The sequence below is a fragment of the Mobula hypostoma genome, chromosome 14, assembly GCF_963921235.1.
Source record: "Mobula hypostoma chromosome 14, sMobHyp1.1, whole genome shotgun sequence".
Taxonomy (NCBI): Eukaryota; Metazoa; Chordata; class Chondrichthyes; order Myliobatiformes; family Myliobatidae; genus Mobula; species Mobula hypostoma.
The window spans coordinates 45,151,399-45,176,277 of record NC_086110.1 but is presented as its reverse complement, the minus strand read 5'-3'; the positions used below and the strand labels follow the sequence as shown (position 1 = coordinate 45,176,277).

The window sequence follows — 24,879 nt, the reverse complement described above, 5'->3', positions numbered from 1 at the left end:
GGTTGCGGATGTTGTTCCCTTATTCAAGAAAGGGAGTAGGGATAGCCCAGGAAATTATAGACCAGTGAGTCTTACTTCAGTGGTTGGTAAGTTGATGGAGAAGATCCTGAGAGACAGGATTTATGAACATTTGGAGAGGCATGATATGATTAGGAACAGTCAGCATGGCTTTGTCAAAGGCAGGTTGTGCCTTACGAGGCTGATTGAATTTTTTGAGGATTTTTAAAACACATTGATGAAGGTAGAGCCGTAGATGTAGTGTATATAGATTTTAGCAAGGCATTTGATAAGGTACCCCATGCAAAGCTTATTGAGAAAGTAAGGAGGCATGGGTCCAAGGGGACATTGCTTTGTGGATCCAGAACTGGCTTGCCCACAGAAGGCAAAGAGTGGTTGTAGACGGGTCATATTCTGCATGGAGGCCGGTGACCAGTGGTGTGCCTCAGGGATCTGTTCTGGGACCCCTACTCTTTGTGATTTTTATAAATGACCTGGGTGAGGAAGTGGAGGGATGGGTTAGTAAATTTGCTGATAACGCAAAGGTTGGAGCTGTTGTGGATAGTGTGGAGGGTTGTCAGAGGTTAAAGCGGGACACTGATAGGATGCAAAACTGGGCTGAGAAGCAGCAGATGGAATTCAACCCAGATAAGCGTGATGTAGCTCATTTTGGTAAGTCAAATATACAGGCATCCATTAGTCTCATGAGACCATGGATTTGCGCCTTGGAAAGTTTCCAGGGCACAGGTCTGGGCAAGGATGTATGGAAGACCAGCAGCTGCCCATGCTGTAAGTCTCCCCTCTCAAATATGATGGCAGAATATAGCACTAATGGGAAGACTCTTGGCAGTGTGGAGGATCAGAGGTTTCTTGGGGTCCGAGTCCACAGGACACTCAAAGCTGCTACGCAGGTTGACTCTGTGGTTAAGAAGGCATACAGTGGATTGGTCTTCATCAATCGTTGGATTGAGTTTCAGAGCTGAGAGGTAATGTTGCAGGTACACAGGACCCTGGTTAGACCCCACTTGGAGTACTGTACTCAATTCTGGTTGCCTCACTACAGGAAGTATATGGAAACCATAGAAAGGGTGCAGAGGAGATTTACAAGGATGTTGCCTGGATTGGGGAGCATGCCTTATGAGCAATACATACAGCTGTGGAAAATTATTAGAGAACAACTTTGGATTATATTAGTCAGTTCTATGACAGTTGAAGGACAAATTACAACTCCTATAAACCCTGCCAAACTGTTTACTTTGTAAGCCAGCATCACAGGCCTACTTTAAAACAAGGACACTAACTTGTGACGTGTAGAAAGGCCGGTACTGATGGCTAACAGGAACTGATTATTCAGTTGCCCATGCAAGAAAAAAAAGAGGATAAACAGCAGTTTAGTCTGAGACATTTACCTAGTAAGTTGAACTTAAACCTGGTAACTACTCAGATAAGTAATGGTTTGTGACTAGAATGGTTTAAGTTATTTACAGGTACAGTATAGTGCTAAAAGTACTTCTGCTACTTGTCAAAGATGAAACAAAGTTATTTGAAAAAGTGATCATCTTTCTGCTTATATAAAAGGAATGTAACGTCTGTAAGTGGACTGAAAAGTTGAAAACTCTGTCTACAGTCAACACAATACTAATATTGTCAAACAAGTCAACAACTAATTCAGCTCCGTGAGGTTTCTATCTATTATTACAATAAATTATAAATCCAGGATGTGGAAGCCGGCACACTCCAATAAGGGTGACAGTAAGGAAAAGACGGCCTGTGGCACATTATTTCCAAAATGTTTGCCTTTGTTCTTCCACCTTGCTACAATTTAATGACAGACTAAAATATTTTAAATAGAGAATATAACAGCACAGTACAGGCCCACAATCTTTTAACCTACTCGAAGATCATCTAACCTTTCCCTCCTATATAGCCCTCCATTTTTAAAAAATCATCCATGTGCCTATCTAAGAGTTTCTTAAATGGCCCTAATATATTTCCTCTACTATTATGTATTGAAACTCCAAAAGCTAATTGAAAGAAAATCACGGGAGCCAGGGATACTTCATTTTACTTTTTTAAGGTGCGCATATATAACATAGTCACATAATGACATCTAACATTCATGTACTTCATACATATAACCCAAATAATGAATTATGTAAACAAAGAATGCTTAATCAAACAATATCATTAGCATTTTACTCAAATATTAAATATACTGCTCTTCCCTGCCATTAAGGGCATCCAAATTAAATACATAGAATACTATATAGTATAATACTATATATAGACATCCACAGCACAAATTTTAAATTGTCCCATTCAGACCTGAAGATTTAATCACTGTGGAGGATTTCTTACTCCTGTGGAATAACGTCTTTCTTGACAAGGGGATCACTCTGCTTGGTAGGTGAGACTTGTTATTCTGAATATCAGGTTCTGGGGCCTCCTCTGTGGTGGTTATAGGAGTTGACTCTGGGACTGTAGGAAGTGGTTCCGTCAGCTCTGGATACCTTACTTCTCTTAACAATTGACGCTGATCTCTTCAACTGATCAATGTGTCGTCTCCAGATGTCATCATGCACAATCTCCATTGTGTAGGAGAGTGGTCCAGTTGTCCTTAATCTTTCCAAGAACCCACTTTTGATCACTTCTGTAGTCCGTCACCAAGACAGCTTGTCCAGGAGTGATACATCAAATCTCCATGTTTGAGAAGCCCTCAGTTTGTCTCAGCTGTTTGTCCTGCATACTCCTGAGGCTACATCCACACTAGACTGGATAATTTTGAAAACGCCAGTTTCGCGTAAAAACGATAGGCATCCACACCAGGCGTTTCTGGAAATACCTCCATCCATATTAAAACGTATATTTGGGCAAATCTCCTACTGGGCATACACAGGACACACAGAAAACAAGCGAAGAGGAAATGGTATACTTGGTGCTCGTTTGTCCAGTTACAGACTAGAAAAACTTAAGGAAATTGCCAAATGAAAGATTTGGTGTGCGTTTGTCCAGAAACATTTCCTACAGCCATAGTCTCTTCACCGATGAAAGGGACAGCAGCTACAACTAAATGCAATAAGGCTTGTTACTGGGCAAAAGTGAAATTTGCTGTTACCTCATTTGTTTGCCTTTACTTTTGCCATGTCTTTCTGTATTATTTTTGCTGTATTTAACATGTGCAATAAAACGAGTTACTGGGCAAAAGTGACAGTTGCAACTATTGAATGTTTGCACAAGCAGCACATTAATAAAGCACCTTGTTAAATGTATAAAACATGTCTGCATCAGTGTTATCTTGTATTTCCATACAACATTACATTAGGCTGTTACACATCTATTGTCAGATATTGTTGTTGTGGTGTTGGAGGTTGTGTTCAAGAAAACAATAAAATGCCGCACTGCTGCCACCATTTGTTCCGGCACATCATGACAGCGTTTTTAAAATTAGCCGGTTACCCTGTACACGCTACAACGGCCAACCGGCGTTTTCAGATTTAAACACTCTGGAGAGAGTTTTAGAAAAGCTCCATTTTCAGGGGAGGAAAACACCATTTCAGTGTGGATGGAGGGTCAAAACGAAGAGAAAAAGCTTCGGTTACGGATTTATCCAGTCTAGTATGGACGTAGCCTAAGATTGGGATTGAGGAATTCAAGTGTGAGCACAAAAGCTGACCCAAGAATAGCATAGCTATTGAGCTGTAGGTTGAGGATTGTGGCACACTGCAAGGTGCAAGAAGCATGTTGGAAAGCTTCTCATTCAGTGTTAGTGCAGTGGGTTCTGCTGACATTGCATTCTTTAGACTCTGAACAAACCTTTCCACCAAGCTACTGCAGCTGGATAGTACAGTGCAGATGTAATATGTCTTATTCCATTCATTATCAGGAATAACCAAAGCTGTTCTACAACAAACTGTGGTCCATTGTCACTGACCAAGTGTTCTGGAACACCAGTCCTTGAGAAGAGGCTTCTCAATGCATCAACATTGTGTGGGACTGTAGCGCAGACTACTGGGAACACTTCCGACCCCTTTGTAGCTACATCCACTACTAAGAAAACTGTGCCCATAACAAAATCCATATGAATTCTTTGTCAGCGCAATGCAGGCCATTCCCAGGGATGAAGAGGCTTTGCTCTTGGCATCTTCTGGATGTGCTGGCATCCCAAACAGTGCATGGAAAGCTGCTCAATCTGATCTCTCCCAGCCACCAGAAAAAGCTTCAAGCCAGTGATTTAATTTCCACACCTAGATGACTAGCATGTCACTCCTCCAACACTTCAGCTCTCAGCTTGGATGGTACAACAACTTTCAATCAGTAATGAGGGGAAACTCTCTTCCAGCTACTGGTTGAAATGTTTTACACCTCAGACTCAAGGCCTTTGTTGATCCATGCATAACTTTTCTCTGCAGTAGTAAGGGAATGAGTTAATCAGTCTGATGGCCTGGTGGAAGAAGCTGTCCCAGAGCCTGATGGATCTTTTATGCTGCGGTACCGTTTCCCCGATGGTAGCAGCTGGAACAGTTTGTGGTTGGGGTGACGTGGGTCCCCAATGATCCTACGGGCCCTTTCTACACACTCGTCTTTGTAAACGTGTCGAATCATGGGAAGTTCACAACTACAGATGCGCTGGGCTGTCCGCACCACTCTCTGCAGAATCCTGCGATTAAGGGAGGTACAGTTCCCATCCCAGACAGTGATGGAGCCAGTCAGGATACTCTCAATTGTGCCCCTGTGGAAAGTTCGTAGGATTTGGGGGCCAATACCAAACTTCTTCAACCATCTGAGGTGAAAGAGGCGCTGCTGTACCTTTTTCACCACACAGCTGGTGTGTACAGACCACGTGAGGTCCTCAGTGATGTGCATGCTGAGGAACTCAGACCATAAGATATAGGAGAAGTAGGCCATTTGGCCCATCTAGTCTGCTCCGCCATTCAATCATGGGATGATCCAATTCCTCCAGTCATCTGCCTTCACCCCATTAAAGCTGTTTACCCTCTCAACCCCAGATCCATTGATGTCAATAGGGGTTAGCCTGTCTCCATTCCTCCTGTAATCCACAACCAGCTCTTTTGTTTTTGTGACATTGAGGAAGAGGTTGTTTTCTTGACACCATTGTGTCAGAGAGATAACTTCTTCCCTATAGGCCACGTTGTTATTGTTTGAGATTAGACCAATCAATGTAGTGTTGTCAGAAAATTTAATTAGCAGATTAGAGCTATGGGTGGTGACACAGTCATGGGTATACAGGGAGTAAAGGAGAGGACTTAGTACACAGCCCTGAAGGGCTCCTGTGTTGAGAGTCAGAGGGGTGGAGGTGAGGGAGCTCACTCTTACCACCTGCCGGCAATCTGACAGGAAGTCCAGGATCCAGCTGCACAAGGCAGGGTCAAGGCCAAGGTCTCTGAGCTTCCTGTTGAGCCTGGATGGAACTATGGTGTTGAATGCTGAACTATAGACCAAGAACAGCATTCTCACATAAGCATCCTTCTTCTCCAGATGTGTAAGGACGGTATGTAGAGTAGTGGCTATTGTGTCATCTGTCAATCTGTTGTGTCGGTAGGCAAATTGTAGGGGGTCCAGTTTGGGTGGTAGCAAGCTGCAGATGTAATCCTTGACCAGCCTCTCAAAACATTTGCTTATTATTGAGGTGAGTGCAACAGGATGCCAGTCGTTCAGGCATGTTACCTTGGTCTTTTTTAGCACATGGACGATAATGGATAATTTGAAGCAGGAGGGCACTCTACACTGGGAGAAGGAGAGGTTAAAACTGTCAGTAAACATACCTGCCAGTTGTGCTGTGCACATCCTGAGTACTCGCACTGGGATGCCGTCCAGTCCCACAGCCTTGCAACTGTCCACTCGTTGGAAACATCTGCGTACCACAGCCTCAGAGATGACCAGGTTGCAGGTTGTAGTGGTGGCTTTCCTTGGAAGCTCAGAGCTGGCAACATCGAACTGAGCGTAAACGTGATTGAGCTCATCCGGGAGAGAGGCCGTGATGTTGGTGGCACCACTATGTTTAGCTTTGAAGTCTGCAATGGTATGTAACCCTTGCCACAAGTCACACGTGTTATGTGTTAACAACGTCTTGACATTTGAGATGTTCCTTGTCAACCTTACCGGTCACAATGATGTCATCCAGGTAACACTAAGTGTCTGGGCAGCCTTGCAGCACCTTGTCCATACCTTTCTCCCAGAGTGCAGGTACAGATGCTACTCCAAAATTAAGCCTATATAGCGATCAGACCCTTTGTGAGTGTTTATGGTGAGAAATACTTTGGACTCTTCTTCCATCTCGATTTGTAAGTAGACTTCAGCTAAATCCACTTCGCTGAACTGATTCCCTCCAGAAATGTTTGCAATGATATCATCTATCCTGGGTAGAGAGTATTGATCTACTTTCAATATTGGGTTGATGGTGACCTTAGAATCACCACAGATCCTGACAGATCCATCCTTCTTGGCTACTGGGACCACCGGCACTGCCCATGGGCTCCACTTAACCTTGGAAAGAATTCCTTCAGCTTCCATGCAATCTAGCTCACTGGCGACTTTATCATAGATGGTATAAGGAATCATTTGGGCTTTGTAAAACTTGGGTGTGGCATTTTCATTTAACACCATTTTACCCTCAATACGCTTAGTTTTCCAACTACATTCTTGAACACTGCTATGGCATCATACAGTACCTTTCTTGATTTGCTTCCAGTTGACTCTATTGCAGGGGATGTGGCATGCAAATTGTGGCTGGATTTCCAATCAAGTTGGAGTTGTCTTAGCCAATCACTGCCCTTCTGATTTTACCACAGTGTGGTTTGTTGGTTGTTGCATTTCACTGTTACGAATGTCACTCCCATATGAGGTATCTTTTCTCCAGTATAAGTTCTTAGCTGGTTATCTGCAGGCTTCAGTTCAGTATCTTTGAAATGCCGTTCAAACTCATTTTGTAGAATGATTGAACAGCCGAGCCGGTGTCCAATTCCATTTTAATTAATTTGTCATTCGCTTCTGGTGTAAGCTGAGTATTGCTAGTCTCTTGTTAGTTTCCATATTGTAAATCTTAAGGCTACCTAGTCCTGTGTTACTCTCATCATTATCAGATTTTCCATCAACATGCAGATTTATGAAACTGCAATTTGACTTTTTATCTTTTTCCCTTTCCTGTGCAGTCCATTTATTTTTGTCTGATATACTCTATTATGTGTCCTACTTTGTTGTATTTTCTGCCAAGTTTCACCTTTAAACCTGCACTGTTCTGGTGTGTGCGAGTCCCTGCCACAATGAGGTAACACAATTTGTTCAGCCAGGCAGATTTCTGTTTAGACATTGCAATTTTGTTCACACTCACTTTCATTGCTGACTGCAACTCAATTACGTCCCTAGCTGAGGTTTCCATTGATACAGCGATTTCAGCTTTTCTTTTAAATAGGAGTTGTGCTTTGGTAGGAACCATTTTTAAATGCTTTCTTGTAAGATTCCACAAACTAAACATTATCTCCATGTATCATTAAGCCCATTGCTGAACTGACAATGTTTGGACAACCTCGTTAATTCAGCCATGTATGCTGAAATGGGCTCCCCTTCCTTTTGGTTCCATTTATGAAACCTAAGGTTTTCTGCAATCAACAATGGTTTTTGGTTCTAAAGGTTCTTGCATTACTTTCACATTATCAGAAAAGCTCATTTTCGTTGGTTAGTCAAACCTCTAAGCAAACTGTACACTTTTCCTCCTATTACACTCAGTAACACTGGCATTTGTTTTTCTTTGGCCATTTCATTTGCTTCGAAATACTGCTCGATTCATTCAGTATACAATATACAGTTATTTGTAGTGCGTTCAAACACTTTCTGATGTATCCAGCCATTTGTCAACATCCAGTATTCACTGTTTATTAACCCGTAAATTTCATCCATTTTCTGCTTTTTTAAAAAAAAAACTAATGTCCATCTCCCCTTGCAAAACAAAACATGCTGCACTTCAACAGGTCCTGAGTTCTATTTAAAACTTTCTCAATGCCATTGTTTTGTTTTCAAACTCCAAAAACGAATCAAAAGAAAAACACAGGAACCAGGGATAACATGCCTACTTCATAGCATGCACATATGACGTGGTGATGTTATGACATATGCCATTCACATGCTTCTTATATAACCTGTAATAAATTACGTAAACAAAGAATGATTAAACAATATATTTACAGTATTACTGAAATATTAAATACTTGATATTAACCACCTCCTTGGCAGTGCATTCCACACATTCACTACATTGTAAAAAAAAAACACTTTCCTCTGACTTCCTTCCTATATTCTCCTCCAATCACCTTATAATTATGCCCCCGCTTTGGACTTCTGCCTCTGAATTACTGGTGCATATACACTGGTCCAGGTATCAGCTCTATTAAGATGATGATGAGCTGCAATGATCGTGTGGATAGTCAGAAGCTTTTTCCCAGGGCTGAAATGGCTAGCACGAAAGGGCACAGCTTTAAGGTGCTTGGAAGTAGGTACAGAGGAGAATATCAGGGATAAATTTTTTTACGCAGAGAGTGGTGAGTGCATGGAATGGGCTGCCGGTGACAGTGGTAGAGGTGGATACAATAGGGTTTTTTTTTGAAGAGAATCCTGGACAGGTATATGGAGCTCAGAAAAATACAGGGCTATGGGTAACCTTAGGTAATTTCTCAGGTAAGGATGTGTTTGGCACAGCTTTGTGGGCCAAAGGGCCTGTATTGTGCTGTATGTTTTCTATGTTTCTAACACTTGGAAGTCTCCAATTTTCCCATAAACAGGGACAGCAAGAACAGAAGCAAATGGTATGTTGCAATAGTTTTCATATTCTTAAGAATTAAAAATATTCCACTAAAGACCATGTGAATTACTTACACATATTTATTGTGACTTTTCAAGTATTTGCCATGCTGAAATGAATTACTATGTTGGAGCAAATTCATAGAAATTCAGGGTCTTATGTTTAGTTACATGCTTGAGAAAGTTCATAACTTAGACAATAATATAAGAAACCATTATGAAATTAACATTGCAAAATTTTATACATACCTAACAACTGTTGGGACCACCTCACTAGCAAAAAATATACTCAATATACTAACGGAAAAAGCTGACACAAGGCCCAGGATGGAAAGAGCCAGATGAACTGCTTCATGCAAGTCTGAAAATAAAACACACTTGTTAGTATGCTACATTAGATCAAATAATTTCTGACAGATAGTATCTGAGAAAATTTATACATGTAGATTTAAAATAAAATTGGTAATATGTTATTCCCAAGTTTTATTCTCGCATGCTCTGTATTAAACACTACAGTCTCTATCTCATGAAAGCAATTAAGAACAAATACTCAAGAAAGAAGACAGGATAGAAGGCCTGCATCACCATGGAATTGAGTCCTGGATGTTTTTTTAAATTTCCTAAATCTTTCCCAGACAAATCCCCACATAACTCAGTGCCTAAAGATCTACTGCAATTGCTTCTGAATGCACTCAGGTTTTTGAACACCCACTAACCAAATGAATGAATTTCTTCCTCCATCCCAACTAACTTCATATACTATGTCCTCCATTCATAAACTATCTAACCAATAGACCTGATGAAGATTCTCGGCCTGAAATGTCAAGTCTTTATTCCTTTCCATAGATGCTGCCTGACCTGCTAAGTTCCTCCAGCATATTGTGTGTATGCAGAATCTCATGTTAACCAATGGTAATTGCTTTTCCATATCTTCCCTGTCGAAGTTAAGAGATCTATGTATTTTAACTAGATTTCTCACATCCTTTTAACTCCAAGTATCTCCAACCACCCCCTTTATCACCTCTGGCTTGTATACAATTAGAGTTCCACACAAATACTTTTAGAAGCCATTTGATTGTACCATTTCTGCTACGTTAAGGAATTAAAGAAAAACTAGACATAACATCTGCCATTGATCTTGGAATGGTAAAGTGGTTCCTGTTCCAGTAAATATCATTTTCACAAACACAAGGAATCTGGTACTTAAATCTGAAGAACTATCCCACAGGCTACTCTACTCACAGCCTAAAGTTACTGCATTCAAAAATCAGACTCCACGGACAATGTGCTTGATTCACAACCCCTTGAGATGTCCTATGCCAAATTAGGGGAGCACAGGGCTCTGTAGATGTTAGGGAGTTGCTGCTCAAGTCCTCATTGATTTTTGACCCATGAAGTCTCACGGCGCTCAGTAAAATATATGCATAGAAACTTACAATAAATTAACACCAACCATCCTCCCCAAGCTGTTGAATTTGTTACCCAATTTGAATAAAATCTAGAAGAAACAAAAAAGCAAGCTGCTAAAGGAACTTAGTGGGTTATTTGTGGAGGAAAATGGACTGTTAGTGTTTTGATTTAAAGTAGACCCTTCAACTGGACTTGAGTCTGGCAGCTTTTTTTTTTACTTCAGATTCCAGCATCTGCAGTCTGAACACAGCTACAAAAATTATTGAGTGGAAGACTTAATATCCAGCATTAAGTACAATCAAATTATGCTGCATGGCTTTATGACTCTAATCAACATGAGGAATAAACCTACTCAACTTCATCCTCAACAGTCTCTCTGTGGCAAATGTATTTCATCTTGAAAACGAAGTACCACCTTCTCACCTTCTACCATCATGTTAAATGGCAATAAAATCGTGTTTAAATGGTAAAGACTCATAGCAGATCTAGCAGCTACAAACTGGGCATATCTAAGATTTAAAATTGCATAATCTACTGATGGCACTGTGGACCATCAGAAGCACAATATGCAATTTGCAACCTTACCATCTTCAATCCACCTTTACAAACAGGCTAGGCAATTTATTCTGTTTGACAGAAAAGCATTCTGGGTGTACCTAAAAATGAGGTAAAGCTCTAGCACAAGACCACAAGTTGGATACAAATGTAGCAGACAACTAACTGACCTCACAACCAAATGGATCAGATCAAAGGTCCTCAGCCCTACCTCATCTAGCCATAGACAGCAAAGAACAATTAAACAACAAAAAGCTTACATCTTCAGTGATGCCAGAACCCTTACAACATGTAAGTGAAACCAAAGCACATGCAACCATGTTTAGCCAAAAAGTGATGACCCATCTTGGCTTCTTTCTGAGATCACTCTCATCCGAGATACCAAACTTTAACCAATTTGATACAGCAAAGCTAGGAGACCACACAAAATCCCAGCTACGGCATCAAAGATCCACATTTCAGAACTAGATAAGTGCCAAGCAAATCTGTTCCTAAAGTAATACAGCCTGGGAGCTACCCAACAATATAGAATATAGTCCGGATTTGACCTATTCACAAAAGGTAGGATTTTGTCAGCCCAAAATACTCAATGGAAGTAGATATGCGACATGACAGCAAGTGACACTAGCTCACCAAAGCCCAGCCATGGGTTTTACCAGGTGCACTCAGCTCTCAACTTCATAATATCGAGGGGTGAAAAATGGATCGAAGAGTTGAAAACCAAAGCCAGGACAAAAGTGACTGTCCTTACATCAGGGCAAATCTGATCATGTATGGAATCAAGAGATCTCCAATAAAGCTAAATTTAATAGGCATCAAGGGGGGAAAAAAATCACAGAGTATCTCATAAAAAGGAAAAAAATGGTTGTGGTTGATAGTGATCAACCATCCAAGTTCCAAAACATTACTGCAGGACGGTGTCCCAAACCTATGCATCTTTATCTGCACCCATCAGAATGATAGAATGGAAGTAGTTTTGTAATGACTGTGCAGTGTTCCATTTCATTTGTAAATCCTCAGCAAATGCAGCAAGGGCTAGACAACGGCTAAGCAGACACAGGCTTATAGGTGGTGCAGAAATAACACACTGCCAAGCAATGACCATCTCTAATTTTAGCATCCACCATCTACCCTTGACAGTAACTGGACTTAACATTGGCAAGACCACAAGAACATCAGTTGATCAGGAGGTCAAATGGGGTAGAACTAATCATCATTGTAAGGTCAAAGATTGATTGCTGCACGATGATCAACACCATAAACCCTTTCCATCATTGAAAAGGCACAAGTCAATGGTGTCCTGACTTACGTCTTTTCAATGATGAAAAGGCTTTATGGTGTTGATCACTGTGCAGCAACAAGGAATACTCCACATTTCCCTAGATGAGTGCAGATCCAAGAACCTTAACATCATCCACCACCTGAAACACCTATCCTGACTAATATCAGCACAGTGTTGTGCAGTATCTATAAAATAAACTGCAGCTACTCACAAAGGCTATTTCATCAGTATCCCCCCAACTGTAAATTGTACCCTTGTATAGACAGTACATATATGGACAGTCCATCATCTTCAAGTCCTGCCACGTCACATGCCACCACGACTTAAAAAGATACTGCTGTACTTTCATCATCACATGTGCTCCAAGATCTTGGAACTCCCTACCCAAAAGCATTCCTCCCTTCACAAGACAGGTAACAGGAGCTCAAGTAGCAAATCTTCACCACCCTCAATTGTCCCTATTCCTGAAAAGTTACCAACAGAAAAACTTATTGAGTCCACAATGACAACTGCATCTCCAATCCTGAACTGCAAGAATGTTAGCTTTTGTGTAAAGACTAAACAAATTAAATCTGGGTGTTAAATCGAAATAGAATAAATTACAATGGCATGAGGGTTGAATATGCAATAGTTACAATAAATAATGGACAATATTAAAAAAGTTAACACATGATTTATATGGTGGCTATTGAAAAAAAAATTAAACTTGCATAAGATCGAAGGAGAAGACTTGTAGCATCACCCCCCCCCCAAATAAAAAAGTACTAAGCTAGAAAATTTCATAATTCTGCAAAGGAGGGCCAGAAAGGGAAAGAAGAATACAACTGCAGACAAAAATCCCAAAAAAATACACTAAGAACTTCTCTAGATAAATACTTATAAAAAAACAAACAGAAGCTAACACAACTCAGCTACATATTGAGATAAGGACCTGTAGTAGGCAAATACCAGAAAAAATACGTAAATGTTTCATATCTGATTCCACAAATTAAGATAGTGAAAATCCTGTGATCTAGAGTGAATGACCATAAAGAAATTATTAATTAAAATCTGATTATGGAGAACTGAATGGCACCTAAAAATGATACATCCCCAGTACATAACAACTTGCATCCTAGGATTTAAGGTGATTATCATGGATATTTTGAAATATTTCCCACAAATTGCAATAGTAAATTGCAATCTAGTTTTTTGAGAGGGAAAAGGAAACGGAGATGTAGATTAGTTTAACTTCAATAGTAGGGAAAATACTGAAATGTATTGTTAAGGAATTGATAGCTGGGCACTTAGAATATAAGAAGATCAAGCAGAATCAACAGGAATTATGAAAGGGATATCATGTTTGATAAATCATAAGACCTAAGAGCAGAATTAGGCCATTTGGCTCCATCAAGCCTATTCCTTCATTCCATTATGGCTGAATTATAATCCCTTTCAACCCCATTCTCTTGATCTTTCCCCAGAACCTTTGACGCCCAGACTAACCAAGAACCTATCAACTTCTGCTTTAAATATATCCAATGATTTGGCCTCCACAGCTGTCAGTGACAATGAATTCCACAAATTCACTACCCTGTCTGAAGAAATTCCTTCTAATCTCTGTTCTAAAATGAAATCCTTCCATTCTGAAGAAGTGCCCACGGGTCTGAGACTCAGGTACTGTAGGAAACATCCACTCTATCTAGGCCTTTCAAAATTTGATAGATCGCAATGAGATCACCCCTCACTCTTTTAAACTCCAGTGAATACAGGCCAAGAGCCATCAAATGCTCTTCATGTTAACCCTTCCATTCTCAGAATCTCAGAACCTCTCCAATGCCACCATGCCTTTTCTTAGATAAGGGGCCCAAAACTGCTCACAATACTTCAAGTACAGTCTAATCAATACCTTATAAACCCTGAGCACTACATCCTTGCTTTTGTATTGTAGTCCTCTTAAAATGAATGCTAACACTGCACGTGCCTTCCTTACCACCTCCAAGTTAACGTTGAGGACACCCAGCTCCCTTTGCACCTCTGATTTTTGAATTTTCTTCATTTAGAATAGACTATGTCCTTATTCCTTCTACCAAAGTGCGTGACCATACACTTCCCTATACTATATTGCATCTGCCATTTCTTTGCCCATTCTCAAAATCTAAGTCCGTATGCAGACTGCCTGCTTCTTCAACATTACATACCCCTGCACCTATCTTCGTATCGTCTGCAAATTTGGCGACAAAACCATCAATTCTGTAATCTAGTTCACTGACATGTAACATGAAAAGCAGTCCCAGCACCAACCACTGTGAAGCACCGCTAATCACCAGCTTTGAACTAGTAAACATAGAAACATAGAAAACCTACAGCACAATACAGGCCCTTCGGCCCACAAGGTTGTACCGAACATGTCTCTACCTTAGAAATTACTAGGCTTACCTATAGCTCTCTATTCTTCTAAGCTCCATGTACCTATCCAAAAGTCTCTTAAAAGACCCTGTCGTATCCGCCTCCACCACTGTTGCCGGCAAGCCCATTCCACGCACTCACCACTCTGAGTAAAAAAAAACTTACCCTTGGCATCTCCTCTGTACCTACTCCCCAGCACCTTAAACCTGTGTCCTCTTGTGGCAACCATTTCAGCCCTGGGAAAAAGCCTCTGACAATGCGTATGATCAATGCCTCTCATCATCTTATACACCTCTATCAGGTCACCCCTCATCCTCCGTCGCTTCAAGGAGAAAAGGCCAAGTTCATTCAACCTATTCTCATAAGGCATGCTTCCCAATCCAGGCAACATCCTTGTAAATCTCCTCTGCACCCTTTCTATGGCTTCCACATCCTTCCTGTAGTGAGGCGACCAGAGCTGAGCACAGTACTCCAAGTGGGGTCTGACCACGGTCCTATAGAGCTGCAACATTACCTCTCGGCTCCTAAATTCAATTCCACAATTGATGAAGGCCAGTACACCATACGCCTTCTTAACCACAGAGTCAACCTGCACAGCTGCTTTGAGCATCCTATGCACTCGGACCCCAAGATCCCTCTGATCCTCCATACTGCCAAGAGTCTTACCCTTAATGCTATATTCTGCCATCATATTTGACCTACCACACTTATTTGGGTTGAACTCCATTTGCCACTTCTCAGCCCAGTTTTGCATCCTATCAATGTCCCACTGTAACCTCTGACAACCCTCCACACTATCCACAACAGCCCCAACCTTTGTGTTATCAGCAAATTTACTAACCTATCCCTCCACTTCCTCACCCAGGTCATTTATAAAAATCACAAATAGGGGTCCCAGAACGGATCCCTGAGGCACTCCACTGGTGACCGACCTCCATGCAGAATATGACCCATCTACAACCACTCTTTGTCTTCTGTGGGCAAGCCAGTTCTGGATCCACAAAGCAAGGTCCCCTTGGATCCCATACTTCCTTACTTTCTCAATAAGCCTTGCACGAGGTACCTTATCAAATGCCTTGCTGAAATCCATATACACTACACCTACTGCTCTTTCTTCATCAATGTGTTTAGTCACATCCTCAATCAGGCTCGTAAGGCACGACCTGCCCTTGACAAAGCCATGCTGACTATTCCTAATCATATTATATTTCTCCAAATGTTCATAAATCCTGCCTCTCAGGATGTTCTCCATCAATTTACCAACCACTGAGGTACTCCCTTTCTACTCCCTTCTTGAATAAAGGAACAACATCCACAAACCTCCAATCCTCTGGAACCTCTCCCGTCCTCATTGATGATGCAAAGATCATCACCAGAGGCTCAGCTATCACCTCCCTCGCCTCCCACAGTAGTCTGGGGTACATCTCATCCGGTCCCGGCGACTTATCCAACTTGATGTTTTCCAAAAGCTCCACATCCTCTTTCTTAATATCTACATGCTCAAGCTTTTCACTCTGCTGCAAGTCATCACTACAATCGCCAAGATCCTTTTCAGTAGTGAATACTGAAGTATTCATTAAGTACCTCTGCTATTTCCTCCGGTTCCATACATACTTTCCCACTGTCACACTCGATAGGTCCTATTCTTTCATGTCTTATCCTCTTGCTCTTCACATACTTGTCGAATGCCTTGGGGTTTTCCTTAATCTTGCCCACCAAGGCCTTCTCATGGCCCCTTCTGGCTCTCCTAATTTCCTACTTAAGCTCCTTCCTATTAGCCTTATAATCTTTTAAATCTCTAACATTACCTAGCTCTCCGAACCTTTTGTAAGCTTTTCTTTTCTTCTTGACTAGATTTACAACAGCCTTTGTACACCACAGTTCCTGTACCCTACCATAATTTCCCTGTCTCATTGGAACGTACCTATGCAGAACTCCACACAAATATCCCCTAAACATTTACCACATTTCTTCTGTATTTTTCCCTGAGAACCTGTTTCCAATTTAAGCTTCCAATTTCCTGTCTGATAGCCACATAATTCCCTTTACTGCAATTAAACACTTTTCTAACTTATCTGTTCCTATCTCTCTCCAATGCTATTGTAAAGGAGATAGAATTATGATCACTATCTCCAAAATGCTCTCCCACTGAGAGATCTGACACCTGACCAGGCTCATTCCCCAATACCAAATAATAAAGGCCCCCTTTATTCCCACTCCTTGCCTCTTGCCAGTCTGCCAATCTTCTATCCATGCTAGTATTTTTCTTGTAATACCATGGGTTCTTATCTTGTGAAGCAGCCTCACATGCGGTATCTTATCAAGGGCCTTCTGAAAATGCAAGTAAACAACATCCACTGACTCTCCTTTGTCTACCTTGTGTGTTATTTCCTCAAAGAATTCCAACAAGATTTCCCAGGCAAGATTTCCCCTTAAGGAAACCATACTGACATTGGCCTATTTTATCATGTTCCTCCAAGTACCCTGAAGTCTCATCCTTAATAATGGGCTCCAAGCAACTTCCCAGCCACTGAACTAACTGGTTTATAATTTCCTTTCTTCTACCTCTCTCCCTTCTTAAAGAGTGGAATGACATTTTCAATTTTCCAGTCCTCCAGAGCCAGTGGAGAATCTGGCGATTCTTGTAAGTTTATCACAATCACTAGAGCTACCTCTTTCAGAACCCTGGGCTGTCGTCCATCTGCTCCAGGTGATTTAACTAAATTTCAGACCTTTCAGTTTCTGCTTAGTAAAAGCAACTACACTCACCTCCGCCCCCTACACACTCGAATTTCTGGCATGTTGCTAGTATTTTCTACAGTGAAGACTGACGTAAAGTACTTAAGTTCGTCCATTTCTTTGTCTCCTATTACTACCACTCCAGCATCATTTTCCAGCAGTCCAATATCCACTCTTGCCTCTCATTTACTCTTTATATACTGTATCTGAAAAACTTTTTGTATCCGCTTATATTATTGGTGTGGTTCGCTTCATATTTCCTCTATTCTCTCCTTAAGGCTTTTTCAGTTCCCTTCTGTTAGGTTTTAAAAGCTTCCCACTCCTCTAACTTCCCGTTAATTTATGCTGTATTATATACCATCTCTTGCTTGTATGATCTCTTTGACTTCCCTTCTTAGCCATAGTTAGCTCACCCTCCCTTTAGAATACTTCTCATCTTTGGGATGTAGCTATCATGCACCTTCCAGCCATTGCTGTTCTGCCATCATCTCTGCTAGTGTCCTCTTCCAGAAAACTTTGGTCAGCTCCTCTCTCATGCTCCTGTAATTCCCTTCACTGCATTGTAGTTCCAACACATCTGACTTTAGCTTCTCCCTCTCAAACTGCAGGGTGAATTCTATTATATTATTTCTTAACTCCAGCGTCAAGGATTCCACATCTTCTAATCCTATGTTACCTCTTTCTAATGATTTAATTTAATTTTTCCCCCTCGAAATAGCCACCCTGCCCCATCTACTTACCCACTCCCTTTGTTCTGGAGGGAGGAGAAGATGGCGGCATGGCACAGCGCGCGTGGCTGTTCTGAATAAATATCGTATGTGTAACTAGGGGGCCGTGCACAATCCGGATTTGATGAAGACAGCTGTGAGAAGCACAGAGGAACACCTGGAATAACTTCTGAAATGCCTGTGTCGCTGCCGCTGCTACTGTGCGATCGAGAATCTCCGGAGACAAAGGCACCAAATCCTCGGCTTTGCCTATTGCCTGTTGCTGGGGCCGGGGTCGAAGCGCTCGGCAGAGATGGTGCTTGGTGTCACAGAGCTGGTCGGAGGCTCGGAGTTTTCGGACGGACTTGGAGTCGGACTGCGGTCGGATGCTTCCAGTATGCTGCATCAGCAAGTTGGCGGCGCTGGAGGTTTACCATCTGTGTGAGATGATGGGGCTTTCGAGAGACTTTGAGACTTTTACTGTGCCATGGTCTGTTCTTATCAAATTACGGTATTGCTTTGCACTGTTGTAACTATATGTTATAATTATGTGGTTTTTGTTAGTTTTTAAAGTCTATTTGTCATGTGTTTTCATGATATCATTCTGGAAAAACACTGTATCATTTCTTAATGCATGCATTACTAAATGACAATAAAAGAGGACCTCCTGTCCTCATAATCTAATCTAATCTTTTCGATACAATTCTTCAATGTTAAACTCCCAATTATGATCTTCTTTCAGCCATAACTCTGATGCCTATAACATGACATCTACCAATCTCTAACTGCGCTACAAGATCACGTACCTTATTCTGTATACTGCATGCATTCAAATATAATTTAATCTTATTTAACTTAACTTGTTGAGATACAATGCGAAATATGCCCTTTTGGCTCTTCATGCCACACCACCCAGCAAGTCCACGCGATTTAACTCTAGCCTAATCATGGGACAATTTACAACGACCAATCAGTTGGTACATCTTTGGATTATGGAAGGAAACCAGAGCACCTGGAGGAAACCCACGTGGTCACGGGGGAGAACATACAAACTCCTTACAGACAGTAGCAGGAATTGAACCCAGGTCGCAGGTACTGTAAAGCGTTGTGCTAACCACTACAACTAACACCTTCAGTCCTGTATCAATTGGAACTTTCAGGACTGTTACCAAAAGAGCGAGCCAAACTGGTTGATGTCACCTAACTGAACTTTCATGGAGTCTTTAATAATGTACTACAACAAGAGATTATTAAACAAAATATAAAACTTTGAACAACAAGGCCATTTTGGAGTTAGAAGGATATGACCAGTGAGGTGATTAGAGATCAGTTTTGAATGCCAGCTTCTCACAGTCTACAGTATACTATTGACTTGAATGAGGGAATTGAGTACATCATCGTCAAGATTGATGATGATACGAGACAAAGTGGCAGAGTGAAGTTTGAAGAGGATACAAAAGGGCTTCACAGGATTTGGATAGGCTAAATGAATGGGTAAGGATATAGCAGATGGAACATCACATCAATAATTGTGGTATTCGATCTACTTTATCAGAAAAAAAACAAAAATATTTGAAATGACTGGAGACTGAAAAATGTTGGTAGAAGGACCCAGGGTGTCCTTGTATTTGAATGATTTGAAAGTTAACATACAGATTTTAATAAGTTTATAAATTTTTAAAAATCTATTTAAGATTAAGAAACAATTAACATTTTTACACCATTATACGACCTTCATAATGCAATTGTTTCAAATCTGTGTGTTAAAATCTTTATTTGTCCTTTATTTACCAATTTTATCTTCCTTGTAGGCTGGTTGTCATTATGGCCAAAAGCAATATTTACCATATGTATTTGCCATTGACTGGCATAGAACAGATTAGGAACAAATACCCTTGTGAATATTCCCGAACTGATGGACCTAAACTTTAGTAACCAATTGATATTCTATAAAGAGATCAATAATCTGGAATACAAGCCATGGTTGTGCCCACTTCAGAGACTGAATTAGGTTACCAATGGCCATGCAGGCAAAGACAATTTATTCCATAGAATCCAACATGGTTAACACTTAAAGAAGTTATTCGTAACATTGCAGAGTATGTCTTTAGTCCAATCTGAGCAACAACTTCTTCCACAACTATTTACTGACAGCAGCTTTGACATAAATCAAGAATCATTTTCAAGCTTTTAGATTCAGATCATTTTCAAGATTAATTGTTTACTTTTTCTCTATGATTTAAAATAGTTCACGTTTAGCAGCATTGATGAAAGTTATCAGTGCATTTCCAGTGGAATCTTTTACTGCTATTCCGAAGTCATCTTTCACTGTGAAATAGTTAATTCATTTGCCACTTCAAACTGAGCAGTCAGTTGAGAATATTTGTAGGTCCAGAGTCACATTTCCATATAGGTTAAGAACAGCTGACTTCCCTCCCTTAAGGATACTAGTGAACCTAATTTTAAATGACATTTCAACACTTTTATGGTTACAGTCAAACAACTAATTTCTGTCCATTTCATTTTCCCAACTGCCGCAGTGGAAATATTTCTAGATCGATGGTCCAGAACCCTGCTTGCTAGTTCAGAAACTAAATTACTGTGCTTCCATACTTCATTCTATGGCAATGAATCTTTAGCTCAGTAACGACAGTAGTTCTCCCCCAGTGCGAAAGTAGAAACCATTCACACTTACATTGTACAAGAGCAAGCAACAATAGCGAAGACAGTCCAGTAAAGATAGTTGAGAAGAGTAAAATGCCACGTCGGCCAAATTTGTTGACAGTAAAATATAAGAAGACGAGGGCCACTCCTTCAGTGCCAGCAATGACAAAATAGCTCAAGTAGAACCATGGGATGTAATCAACAAGATTTTGGGAAAAACAATGTTGGATTCCATTGCCAATGAACCTAATTGAAAAGTAAATGCAAGAAGATAAATAAACAGATAAGTAGACAATAAATAAGCATTTTCTTTGCATACACCAAATCAAAAATTTCATGTAAATTGCCAAAAGCACACTTGTAGACCAAAATCAACAAGAAAGGGAGTAGTCAATTATTTTAATTAATAAAAGGAAATTTAAAGACAAAAGTTGGAAGTAAAAACCAGGTAATGAAGTGATTAAATGCATTTTTTTTAAAAACGGAAGTGTCATGACAGCTTTGTATTAATAGGTTACATGGCATCATCTGCAGAGGACAGAAAGCAGTAAACTAGTTGATATTTTGTTAATTAATGAGATCTAACTGGGGGAACTTTGCAAACACCACTTTTGATCTCTGCATTAAAATGTCAATCTTCACTATTTTGAGTGTAACAAACCAAGGAAAATTTCAAGAGACCATATTATGATGAATAACCTATGGGAGTGAAGAGATACAGTATATGGCATGTGCATTTCATTAGACAAGAATTTATGTATAATGCAACTTTGGAAGTGTCCATTTGGTGAGAAAGCTACAAGATTCCTAAAACTGCAAATATCTGCAAATTGACTCAGCTCTTTTTTTTAGGTTAATGATCATTTCCTTGCTTTCAGCTATCAATACTCTGAAATTCTAAGATTTATCCATTTTCTTAACATTTCACGCTGCAGTATTTAAAACTATTTACTTTATTTATTTTCACTACTTTTCCACTGATTATTTGCATCCATCTTTAACTGTCAAAGCTATCAAGAAATTTAAAACACTAATAGAAGAGGATTGGGAAAAAAAACTTTCGCTATACACCATTTACAGAAAGTGGTCATTTAACAATTAGAACAGAAAAAGAATTAGTAAAAGGGGAATAGAAAATACGGACAAGGGAAGCAAGAGTGAAATCATTAACATTGATAAGAAGCCAGAATCAACACAGGTACTATAGAACAATTTTTTTTTGTATTGGTTTAAGTTTACATCAGCATTGGGTGGCAATCCCTCATAGCTTCAAGAATTGTAAATAACCTCATAAAAGTTACCATTAAAAGTTTGATAGATTATTCAAAGATAACAGGATGTGTTTAGGTCACTTTGCCACCTTCATGAATTTCCAAAGTTCAATGTAGTCCAATTCTCAATTAAAGAACAGCTGCTGACTGACTGCATTACAGTCACATCTTCCAATTCCAGCCATTTTAGCTTAAGAGCAAAATTGCACTCCATTGGATGATGCATGTTCAATGGAAACTAAGTTAAGCTCAAACATACTGTGCTGTTTGGTAACTATCATGGATTAGGTACAAGGGCTAAATGGCAAAGTCCTACTTCTATTTCTTATGTCCTGAATGCTTGGCAGACAAAAGCAAAATCATCCTCTTATGCCATCAACCCGGAATTTTAACAAGCAGCTCCACTTACACTCACAGCACTGTCTTAAATTAGAATTTTCACATTTCCACCTACTTGAGAATTTCTTTCCTAAAACTCAAGGACAATTGTGTACTCTTTCCTCTTTTCTTAAAAACAGAGAATAATAGTTTTAAAATTCATAATCTACCTATTCGACCATTTATCCTTATATTTGTTTCCCTGGCTTTTCATTAATTTGACTAAACTGCCTGGTGTTTTAACCTCCTTCTCAGTAATGAAAAGTTGCTATACATATGAAATTGGAGTCTTATCAATTTGTACCCAAGATACTATAGTAAGTAATTTCTGGAAAAAAAAATAGAAGACCTTACTGAATAACTTCACTTACGTGGTGAACCCTAATATCAAGATGTTCTTCCAAATAGTTCGTGCAGTGGTCAGATCACAGTATGTATATGAACGGACATGTGTAACCTCTTCAAACAGAGAGTCCATCTCTGGAGAAATTTTGGGATAAGGGAGGGAAGGCAAAGGTCTCAATCATATCAAGTACATTTAAGGGCATAATATGTATGCTAAAAATTGGTCAAGTTTTACAATGTTCTTCATAAAAAACTTTGAACAAAATTGTCGGTATACCAGATCATCAACTTATTTTCTTCCTCTAAAGATCTTACATTCTAGGTTTTGGATTTTGAATTTACAGCTGGAAGAATTGCACAGCAATTTCCAAAATGCTGGTGGAACACAGCAGGCCAGGCAGCATCTATAGGAAGAAGTACAGTCGACATTTTGGGCCGAGACCCTTCGTCAGGACTAGTACTTCGAGCCAAAACGTCGACTGTACTTCTTCCTATAGATACTGCCTGGCCGGCTGCACGCCACCAGCATTTTGTGTGTGTTGCTTGAATTTCCAGCATCTGCAGATTTTCTCATGTTTGCACAGCAATTTGGTTTTACTGAAGAACAGATCTTTAAAGAAAATGTGCTTTGATTGTTAAAAGTGGTACTGGTAGCTTTAACATGATTGTACAAATATAGAAAAAACATTTATGTTGAAGCTTGTGTCTAAGAGTTTCTATAATACTTTACAGAAAGGAATTAATTTGAAATGCACTCAACTAAGCTCAAGAGTTTCTATTCATTCCTTCTTCAATTATGCAGAAAGATCACTTTATTTGTTTAAGTTATAAAATAATATCAAAATCAGATATTGCATGTGACTCAACTGCCCGTGTCTATGACAGACTTTCGTCTAAGACTGAATAGTAAATACGAGGGTGCGTAATCATATTAATTATGCCGAACATGTCCACAAGAGATTACATGGAAAAGTTTATGAGCATTTCAGGGGCGGAACAACTTTGATATATTAGTTGATTATTTCATTTTCAGCTTACCCTTATATCTTTATCACAGGTAAAGCTGACCTTTCAAAGAACTGAAGAAAAGCATTGCATATCATCTCCTAAATTTAGGTGACTACATTTCCCCTTAGATAGTGCTTTAGGATTGAGGATTTCCATTCTGGTTTGGGAAGCCAATGTGGCAACCACAGATCAGGTGGAGGTGACATGACAATGCAGATAAAAGGGCAGTATGTGGGGTGGTGCTCATCTTCCACCATTTATGCAGAGCTTTGGTATCCTCCAACTACAGGCACTAAGGTTCTTCTTTGAAGTGCAATCAGCCAAATTCCAGAGTTTCAGCTCTGTTTTTGTGGAATGATCATCTTACTTGACCATGGGTTTCAAATTAAATCTTGAAAAGCATATTACTCAATTATTAACTACTGTTGCCCTTAAAAGGGGAAGTGTGCAGTTATGTCCAGGACTGAATACTGGATATGAGGATGGCAAGCAATTGGGTTGCTAAGTACACTGAGTTATGTACTAAACTTGACCAAAAGAAGTTGTAGGGAAAAAGTGACATGAATTCCAGCAAAGAAACAAACTTGATGGACTAATTGACTTTTTGCTGACTGTCACTAAATACACAGATGAACTTAACAGGTATTCCCACATCATTTACATACCATTAAATACAGTGCATTGAGTGTATATTTCATCTTCCACATTGACACCATTACCAATCGCTATGCCTCGTAGTATTTGTTTACACTTCCCAATCCGTCCGGTTGCAAGGAGCCAACGTGGAGACTCTGGGAACATAGATGGAATGCTGAAAATTGATCAAAAAATTTCAAAGAAGTTAGTTTATTAAGAATGTTGCTTGCCCATTGGAGAAATGCTGAGAAACAATATTTCTTCCAAAAAAGAAACAATTATTGGGATAAATCTATTAAAATATCAGAATATGAAACGAAATTATGCTAAGCTGTCACTAGTCTTCTTCCGGTTATTAGAAAAGGGCTTCCAATAGAAGATTTAGTATGATAATGTCTTCTTAGGTCTTTGAATAGATTAGCAAAGAGCAGGGATTCAAGTTGCCTTTTCAATCTTTGGGCTTTCATGAAAGCATTAGCTGTCAGAAAAATGGCAAATTATACAATTAACCTATTAAATAATTTCATCAGCAATTTACATACAACTAGTTGATAAAATCATATTTATATAGAAGGTAACTTCAAATCATATAATGGTGGCTTCTGCCACCCAGAATTAGAATAAATTGAAGTCCAGACTAAATTTTGTTTCCATGGATTTATACAAAAAGCTTCTTCGGACATATAAA

The 24,879-nt window shown here is 39.8% G+C and overlaps 1 protein-coding gene across 2 annotated transcripts in view; it reads right to left on the bottom strand.

The window, feature by feature from the left end:
* Nucleotides 1-24,879, bottom strand: part of slc22a31 (solute carrier family 22 member 31) — a 66,605-nt gene that overhangs the window by 5,218 nt on the left and 36,508 nt on the right. The window contains exons 5-9 of one of the 2 annotated variants that reach the window (XM_063067048.1): nt 24,221-24,366; nt 22,574-22,682; nt 20,585-20,799; nt 9,058-9,169; nt 7,903-8,150 (exon numbers count right to left, since the gene is read on the bottom strand). In XM_063067048.1, the coding sequence (XP_062923118.1) occupies nt 8,081-8,150; nt 9,058-9,169; nt 20,585-20,799; nt 22,574-22,682; nt 24,221-24,366 (652 nt within the window). In that variant the 3' untranslated portion in view covers nt 7,903-8,080. Of the gene's footprint in view, nt 1-7,902; nt 8,151-9,057; nt 9,170-20,584; nt 20,800-22,573; nt 22,683-24,220; nt 24,367-24,879 lie in introns of those variants that run through there. The other variant, XM_063067049.1, reaches the window with a different exon arrangement.